This window comes from Sinocyclocheilus grahami, unplaced genomic scaffold, assembly GCF_001515645.1.
Source record: "Sinocyclocheilus grahami isolate Dianchi unplaced genomic scaffold, SAMN03320097.WGS_v1.1 scaffold687.1, whole genome shotgun sequence".
Classification (NCBI taxonomy): Eukaryota; Metazoa; Chordata; class Actinopteri; order Cypriniformes; family Cyprinidae; genus Sinocyclocheilus; species Sinocyclocheilus grahami.
Window position 1 is genome coordinate 390,952 of NW_015505866.1, and position 9,744 is coordinate 400,695.

The window sequence follows — 9,744 nt, forward strand, 5'->3', positions numbered from 1 at the left end:
ACACACACACACACACACATATATATATATATATATATATATATACAATAAATAATGAATATATGAAAAATAAGTAAACTATACATAAATAGGAAGTGGAAATAAATATGAATAAACAGGAAATAAATGTGAATTACAGAAACAACAAAACAAAAACTTTATTTACATCTTAAAAATTTGATTATACCTAACACAAATATCAAGAAAAAAATAAAGATTGCCTAAAATGAATAGGCCTGAAATAATAATCAGAATAATCTTGATTAATGTGGTTTAGTTTTTCAGTATTTAAAAAATATATTACTTTTCAATAAATAATGAATATATGAAAATAAAAAACATATACATAAATCGGAAGTGGATAAATATATATATATATGACTTACAGAAATAGAAAAACAAAACAGGAAATAAATAAGAAAAATAGGCATAAGCAGGACATAAATATGAGTTAAAGAAACTTGTTTTGTCATATAAATGTGTTTATACCTAGCACAAATGTCAAGAAAAAAGAGGAGACAGCCTATGTAAAATTGAAGGTAGCCTCTAGAATAGCTAATCTTGTTCAATATAAAGCTTTAATTTTTCATTATTTAAATGATTAATTTTGCAGTTATTATTTAATTGTCAATAAATAATGGATATATAAAAAATAAGTATCCTATACATAAATAGGATTTGTGTAATTTGTGTGAAATATAATTTGTGATGTAGTTGATATAGGCTATATGGTCGAAATTAAAGCTATTAAAACAATATGCAGGGAATTGATGGAAATTACAGTCAGACACACAGATGGAGAAATACATTTCTCTGCAGACACACAATGTAAGGTCCGAGTGGAGGTGAAATTAGTCGAGAAGTACCATATATAGACAGTAAATACTTCTAGGAATTCTTGAGTTATCTCAGCCTGCTCTAAACTTGACTCAAATTCCGTTTACCTTGAAAGACTGCGCGCTGTACACAAACGACTGCATCAAAGACATTACAACTAAAAAACCTACGTTTGATTGCTGCCTTACATTTTTCAATCAAATCAAAGGAGGGCCTGCAGCGATAATACTAAACTCGGAAAAAAGGGGAGGGGTGATAACTCAGACAATACCTCTAAGATAACAATATTTCCAACTGAGTATAATGAGTGTGATTACTGTTGTATCATCATACTAAGCAGTCGCTCGTATCTCTTATCTCTCTACAGCTTTTATAGAGAACACATCCAGATTTATCGGGTCATAAAATCGAGCTTTACGTTCTCGCACAGACAGCGAGGTTATTTTACGGCAACATTTTTATTTTACAAGAAAGTACGAACAAAATCCCAAGCCATTGCTGTAAAACATAATGTGCAGAGAGTAGCGCAAGAAAAAAAGTTCTTCCAGTGCGTATTTAAACGTATTTAAACTCAATTCAATTATTTAAAATAAAGTAAATTATTTATAAGTATAAAAGTAAAATAATGTTTTGTAGCACTATAGAACAATATGTGATTTCTCTATGGCGTATGCACGGATCATATTTGCTTTGGTGCCTCTGTCAAAGCTATTTTCTAACTGCTTTTAACGCCTCTTAAAAGTTAACTTTCATCAACTAAAAACACAATCGTTTAAAATAGGGCTGAGTGGACTCAGCAAATATAGATCTTACAGGTAGGAGCACACCCCTCCTCCGCAACACACCATCTAGTTTATCCCTCGTTCTTCTCCTCCTCCATGGGTCCTACCTTTGGAGCGCGTCACGTGGTTCTGCTCTTTCAAATAACTCGCAGTAAAGTAGAGAGCAAATCAGAGAACAGTTATATTAGGCATGATCTGCAGCAGCAGCTATATCTCCAGATACAGACCAGGCAGAGTGACACGTCCAAACGCGGAGAGGACAGCTACAAGTTTTTCGTGTGTCGCAGACTCGTTGGAGTTTGAGTTCTGGGCTAAAATCAAGAAGAAAGACGAGAGTGGGAACTTCCACGGCGATATTCAATCAAGTCACTTGGAAAAGAGGTTTCCTGGCTTTATCACTGACCGTCCTTATCTGGTGAGATAATTCAGCGAGAGCTCTTGGATGAAAATATATAAACCGTTTCCTTTCAGCTATCAACGTTTATATGTAATCTTCGTTTTCAATGATAAAATATAGATGTTAGAGAGATTGCAGTGCGGATTGATTCGATCCCCACAGATGATTTAATATAGCATAGAGTTTTCCCAGGATATCTGAGACTGCTGCTGATAATTAATTAATATCCCTATGTAAAGATATGGACAGTTGGCTAATTAATGTCATTTTAGTCTATTAATTACAAATCGAAACAGATACAGATAACCGAAAAATCCAGAAAAATTCTAACGGCTTGTCCATCTTGACTATATAGCAGCCGATGTGTTTTTTCTTCCGTTTTTGATTGTTTATAAAACTTCGACTTATTACATTCCTGATTTCAAAGCATTGTTGCAAATATTGGATTCACACAATTGAAACACAAATTCATTCAATGATTATCAATTCAAAACTATTATGAGGCCTATTATGATTTGATTCTTTTATTCTCTTTTTTTTTGTATAATCCTAATCTGTTACTGAGAAAATAATTTAATTTGCTATTTTTCGGTTTGTCATTAGGAGAGAATTCCTTTTTCTGAGGCTGCTGCTCACGAAACCCTTGCATTGGAGATTTTGGACGTTATCGAGGCTTTTACTACAATCTGGGCTCATTTTAAGATTTTCAAAACTTGAAAGGATAGCTTAGTCATTGGATACATTATGTATTCGAGTCTGGCTTTATCTTCCAATCCGTCCCCCTACGCACACGATTCCGGGAACTACATCCATCCGTCCGCCAGCTCACCTGTATATGTGCCCACCACCCGTGTACCTGCCATGCTCCAGACCCTGCCCTACCTACAGACGTGTGAGTCCACACATCAAGCTCACGGGCTCGGCAGTCACCACGCCTGGCCACAGACTGGCACGGAGAATTCCTCTTTCAACCCGGGCAGCCCTCATCCTCCGCCCGGTTTCTCTTATTCGCACAGCCCGCCGGTAAGCAGCAGCACCGGCAGGGACGCCGCGTACCAGAATCCGCTGGTGTTGAGTAACAGCGGCCGGGCAGATCAATATGGAAGTGCCCTGATGCGTTCCGTCGGTGGCTCGTACTCCAGCCCGTACGCGGCCTACATGAGCCCGGAGATGGCAACATCATGGACGCCAGGGCCCTTCGATGGCGGCATGATGGGTCTTCAGGGACGTCAGGGAACTCTACCGGGAAGGAGGTCCAGTTTAGGTAAAATTATTTTCCACAATATTATCTCTCTCTTTCTCTCTCTCTCTCTCTCTCTCTCTCTCTGATTGGACATGTAAATATATGTACACAAAAATAGCAAAACGTTTACTCAAGTTTTGTCTGCACCACTTTTAAAATAATTTTGCTGAAGATTCTGTAACTAGGGTTTAAGATCATTTTGCACAAATCCCGTATGTTAAAGTTAGTTATTACATTTGGGTCGTTAGTTGGCAACAGTTTAAAATCCATCTTTCAAGTCAGCAGGCAAAAATGGTTGGAATGGAGGGGGTTTCGTTTGATGCTGTGATCTCACAATTTATAGCAACGGTGTTGAAGGTTATTTATTGCTGTCTGGCTGTTTATGTTAGACTATCGTTGTTAAAAGGCACTAGAATACCAGCTAGTTTTGGCTAGGGTACACAGGCACATTACAAAACCTTATCAAAACAAAACTTGATCTTATTCCACTAATAAACATCCTTTAATGGGCAATGCAATCAATTTAATTTAGATGTTAATTTAATTCCCTGCTATTGTCTGCCCACTTGTGGATTGATGAAAGGGTCCTGTGCACACCTCATAATTGTGAGAACTATCCAAGCTACTGTCACCTTGATCCAACTTTTCTAAACAGACCATTACGGTCAGATACACATTTAGCGGCCGTTCCCTTTGAAGCTCAGTGCTTTAGGTGGACACATTTTCTTTAATAGTCCATAAAGCGTCACATTTCTTTCTACAACCGAGGGCGAGTTATTCGGGCTTACATAAGGCTCGGGCGTTTGATATCGAGCAGTTGCGTATTTTGATGTTTTGTTACAAAACTGTTTAATAAACTTGTGTAGAGCTGCATTTTAGATTCCAGCAGTCCGTCAGGAAAAACTCAACGACATTTTAGACTACTTTGAAACTATAACATCACAAGACATAATTATAATACAAAGAGTATTAATACGCACTTCTTATTTGAAATAAATTGTCGGAGAGAGTCACGTGTCAATATCTTGATTGATCGGTGACCCCTGGATCTTTAACACTGATAAGAGCCCCATTGACATTCCGCTCGCCTGAGGCCCTCGTGCCTCGTCAGCCGCCCTAATAGACACTCCAGTGACCCTGGATATGCTCTTATTAATCCATTCTTCATTCCGTCTAGAGTTTTGTCACATTCCATACCGCTCAGAAAACACCAGGCCTCACCCAAAGGTCTATTTGATCAATCCAAAGTGTTGAGTTGAGTTTTTACAGCGCTTTAACAATGAACAACAACTTACATTATAGACCTTTTTTTAACACATCAGTTAAATTTTAGTTATTTCATTTTGTTCTTTTTTTTTTTTTAGCAAATATGACCATATTGGATATGGAAATTATAACTATTTGAACATTCTTCTTTTTATATTTAGATTTGTATTTAGATTTGAGATGTTGTGTGCCCAGGTTAAGCGTAATGTTGTTAGAATTCTCCCTCCATACAAATCATATACAAATCCATACAATATTACAGTGACCCCTGTTGTTTTTTGAAAGGTGGCCTGTAGCTATATTTCAACATTTTAAAATGTCCGAATTTAGGTCGAGATTGCGCAACACGTAAGGAATGTTTTGTGAACTTGAAGAACTTAAATAGTCATCGCTTCCAATTTAGAAACGGCCCGTATTTACAAATACAAAAATGAGTTTAGACGTCTAACTGATTTCTGAACAGTATTTTACTTTTTGGTTTTGCGAGACAACGAGACATTCGAGTATTTCTTCTTATTTTTTTCATTTAAGTTTATCCATATGTGGCTTTTTAGAGAAATAAAACAGGAAGAAATAACAAAAATTAAAATACACCTTGAAAACATCTCATTACACTGATGTTCCCTTCATTTGAAATTTAACTATTATTTCGTCTCGCGTTGTATTTCATAAATCACTTTGAACCTAGAAGAAACCCTTTGGAAATCAATAAAAAACGAACTGCATCTTCTTTCAGACATGCTGGAAGAGCTGCCGGGTGAAGGGCGGGAGTGTGTGAACTGCGGCTCCTTCTCAACGCCGCTGTGGAGGAGAGACGGGACCGGACATTACCTGTGCAATGCGTGCGGCCTCTACCACAAAATGAACGGCATCAATCGACCCCTAATAAAACCACAGAAACGCCTGGTAAATGCCCATTTGTTAATAATTGTCATTTCTTGTTTTTTAGGTTTCACAAGACCTTCTCCAAACCAACATTGCAAAAAGTGAGCACGTGCAGTTATTTCTACCTGACCTGCTGACTCCCCTAAAATGACTTTCTTTGGTTTGACCTAATATAAACATTGATTCAATTAAATTATTACTGATTCAATCATATTACATTTTATTTCTCAGATTAATTAAAGCAGTTGATTTAGATGTTAACACATAAAGCACTTCTTTTTTTTTTTATTCTCAGACAAATCATTTTTATTGTGAAGTAGGCCTATTCTGCATTGGCAAATACTTAAAATTAAATTATTTTTATTAGGCAAATACAAACTTCAAGATTAGAGAGAAAAATATAAGATATCCTGATGTTCCCAGACAAGATCTAAACCTTTTTATAGGTTTTCTGGAAATTCTAAGCCGATACTTTTACAATATAATCTCATAAAATGAAATTATTTTTGTTATATATATTCATGTTAAGAGGGTAGTGGGTTGATCTCAGGGTCAGTACTGAGGAAGGCCATTGAAAGAGAGAAATTGAGCAAAGCCTTCACTGCTGTCCTGTTTCCCAGGAGTTTCTCTCTCTCTCTCTTTCTCTCTCTCTCGCTCTCTTTCTCTCTCATTCTCTTTATTTATATCTCTCTCACACAATTCTCTCTCTCGTCTCTACCTCTCTGTTTTCACTTTTGCATTCATGACCTTGTCCTTGGGTCGGTCTGTTTTTAGCCAAAGCAGCGCAAAACTCAAAACAACTCCAAACTTTATGCTGAATTTCAGCTGAGAAGCTTCATTCTTCCTCTAGAAGAATATGAATGACGTGTACCTTTAAAATCCTCCTTTGATTTCATAAAATTATGCTTGGAATGAATATATAGGCCTGGTCACAGAGTTCCCATCCATTTTCAATTGAATTCAATTCAAGTTTATTTGTATAGCGCTTTTTCTCTATTTCCTTATTTATGACCATAGTTGCTTACATTTAAAATAAATGCTGTATAATACAATTACACATCTTAGCCACTGCAAAATGATTTTACCAAAACATATATATATATAATTTTTTGATTGCCACGTTCATGATTCAGGATATTTTTCATTCATGAAAAATATATTCACATTTTATCTTCCCTTTTTTGAAGGGGTATCTTTATTTCTTCAATTCCTCTCTTCAGCTCTATAAAATTCTGTTAAAGTCCAGAAAGTTCATCACCTCCCTAACTTTCTGTATGTTTGTCTCCACAGCAAAGCACGTCACGACGAGCAGGTCTGTGTTGCACTAACTGTCATACCAGTACGACCACGCTGTGGAGGAGAAACGCAGAGGGAGAGCCCGTCTGCAACGCCTGCGGACTGTACATGAAGCTCCACGGGGTGAGTGCATGATTCAGTCTGCATTATTGTGTCACACACAACTGGTGTTTCTAACCAGAAATCAATTTAGGAGGTGCACACTGTGTGTATGTGCACGTCAGCGTGTGTGTGTGCAGACCTGTAGTCCACATGATGATACAGAGGTCATAGATGTGTTTTATCGGAAGACAATGAGAGCGAAGAAAGGAAGGGGAGTCGCTTAAATAAGCTTTGTTCTATAAACTAATGATTATCACTGCTGACAAACTGACTCGCACAAAAAAAACAAAAACAAAAAAACAATGTAGTTACAACTGCGTTTTTTAAACAACAAGACCCATATTCTCACCCGGTTCAACCGCCATTATAACTGAACCACCAACTCATTTTTAACTCTTGATTGCATAATGAATAATCAGTCAGAATTAAATTATACATTGTTTTTACTTTACTCTTATTTTAGGTACCAAGGCCATTAGCAATGAAAAAAGAAAGCATTCAGACGAGGAAACGCAAACCAAAGATGCCCAAAAGCAAAGCATCCTCAGGTAAGAGTTGAGAAAAGCATTTTAAAAGAGATGTTTTTGGAAAGTTTAATTTTTAGACTAAAGCAGACATGAGTGATTTGGATGGAAGTGTGGGAGTGAGTGAGTCAGAGAATGTGTGGAGAGAAATATGGGGTGAGCGAGAGAGTAAAGGGAGGGAAAAGGGAGTGAAAGAGAGAGAGAGAGAGAGAGCGAGAGCAGTAACAGCACTTTTCTCTGCATTCAATCGACATGTGGTGCGTGTGCGGCACCAGCATAAACACCAACGGATGTTTGACGCCATTAATTGTCATTTGCAATAACCAGTATATCCAGTTTGCTGTTCCTTTATTGTGGCTGTCAGTCACATCTTGTTCTATTTGTCTTCAGGGTCAACAGTGTCTGGCGCTATGTCTCCCACTTCATTGCCTGTGTCAGAGAACGCCTCTACAATAAAGAGGGAACCCAGTATCGCAGCTTCACCATATGCAGGCCAAACTGTTGTCTCAGTCACACAGGTACTCATGTGATTGATTGAACTGTATTTTTTTTTCTTTGTATATGTCACCGTCAATGAAAGGCAATGATTAAATATGGGTTCAAGTTCAAGTTCACTCTAAAAAAAAATAAAGTGTCTAAAGTGTCTTTTTTTTGTCATCAATGGTTCCATGAAGAACCTTTACATGGAAGTTTTACATTGGACAAAAGATTCTTTAGATGATGAAAATGTTCTTCTCACTTTACTGAACTACATGAACTGTAGACTGACATGAATCTTCTGTGGCATTGTTGTCTTGAGTCCAAAACAACATTATTGACTTTTAAATTCATTCTTCAACATGAAAATTCTGTCATCATTTACTCACCTTCATTTTTGGGTGAACTATCCCTTTAAAAATAACCCTTCTATGGCAAAGCTCGATTTGGCAGCTAACAATGTCTCTCTTTGTTCTTTATAAGGCATCGACACAGTTGGACAGTGCCAGTTCAGCACATGTGGACATCAAATATGAAGACTACACGTACACCCCGACGTCAATCGCCCCACAGAATTCCTGGTGTGCGCTGTCCCAAGCGTGATCTGAGACCTACTACCTTCTCTAAACCTCTCCAGTGCATTCTGGGAGAAAAGACTTTTAACAAGATCTACCTAATAGAACCTTTACACAAATGTAGACAGACGGATCTTAGGAATGCAAGAGACTGACTGTAATTTGTGCTACTTTGCCTCATTGTTTTAACGTGGCATATCTGTCGGTGACGTCACGGCCAATTCACGCAATTCCGCCAAAATACGGCGGGCGACAAGCAGCGACTCAGCAACAGTTCTCAAGTTCCTTAAGCAATGATCAGGAGGACAAAAAAAAGCTTTTTATGGCTTCTGAGCATGTTTCATGACTTAGATGTTAATGATTAACTTTTAAGATACATTATTTATGTTGAGATAAGAATAGTGGAAGCACACAAGTCTCTCCCATAATTCCCTTTATCCTTCAGGGAATGCGTCTTTATGGTCACTGTGACTTTAGATCACATACTTTCCCTGGATGAGGCTTTTAAAAGTTTCTTTGTCGTCTTTGCTGATTCCAGACACTTTTAATGCTAAATTGTATTCCTCCGATGATCCGAAGTGCAATGACCCTCTCTTTTCAGCAAATTTTGAAAAGGGACACATTTATATTAATTGTTAGAAATTTTGTGTTTTGTTTTGTCAGAATATGTTAACCTAAATTTATTTGCTGTATTTTGTTGATATATATTGGAAATATAGCAATGGTTTATTGCATATAAAATTGCCGAACATCTGCTTTGTGTCTGCACTTGTTTGTAGAAATATTGTAATTCTGCCTAAATTTTGTCTATGAAACTATGAAAATGTTGTTGTTTTTTAAATACAGTTCAAAAAAAATGTTTATGGGTCATAAACAGTAATTTATTTGCAAAAAAAAAATCTAAACTGTGTTATTTGAAAAAAATTCTAAACTGTGTAGTAAACATAACAAGATGAAAGAAAGACATGTAAATCTTTCTGGAAGAATCTTATCTTTGAAGGTTGATGACGGTTCAACAGGCAAAAGTGTATTTTATAAGATCATAGCATATTTTGACATCAGTATCATCCTGTTTTTATTATAATGATGGACCGTGGGGGGATTTCCATGGATTTATATTCGTTTTTTCAGTGTCCAAAAACAGCTCTGTGAACTTTAAACTGATATACCAACACACTCTAATGGCAGTTTGTAACTGTTTTACATTTTGCCCAATTGTTGGCTAAATCATATGAATATATACGATCTCATTCATACATTTTTGTACGTTTTTGTATTTGCTTACGCCCCACTGACAGTTTAGGTTTGGGGGTGGATCTTGCTTACTCTATTCTAAAAATCGTATGTTTTTGTACAAATC

At 36.8% G+C, this 9,744-nt stretch overlaps 1 protein-coding gene across 1 annotated transcript; it reads left to right on the top strand.

Moving 5' to 3' along the window:
* The first annotated feature begins 1,818 nt into the window (after positions 1-1,818).
* LOC107559469 (transcription factor GATA-5-like) lies at positions 1,819-9,043 on the top strand. Its single transcript, XM_016243302.1, has 7 exons — positions 1,819-2,034; positions 2,620-3,280; positions 5,262-5,431; positions 6,701-6,829; positions 7,272-7,356; positions 7,723-7,850; positions 8,293-9,043. Exons 2-7 carry the CDS (start codon positions 2,761-2,763, stop codon positions 8,410-8,412), a joined length of 1,152 nt encoding a protein of 383 aa, XP_016098788.1. The 5' UTR covers positions 1,819-2,034; positions 2,620-2,760; the 3' UTR covers positions 8,413-9,043.
* Positions 9,044-9,744: the final 701 nt, after the last annotated feature.

Bases quoted from the DNA above. Each gene is read 5' to 3' on its own strand.
- LOC107559469 (XM_016243302.1), top strand. From the start codon at position 2,761: ATGTATTCGAGTCTGGCTTTATCTTCCAATCCGTCCCCCTACGCACAC. The intron at 3,281-5,261 runs GTAAAATTATTT...ATCTTCTTTCAG, and splicing joins GGGAAGGAGGTCCAGTTTAG to ACATGCTGGAAGAGCTGCCG. The intron at 5,432-6,700 runs GTAAATGCCCAT...TTGTCTCCACAG, and splicing joins TAAAACCACAGAAACGCCTG to CAAAGCACGTCACGACGAGC.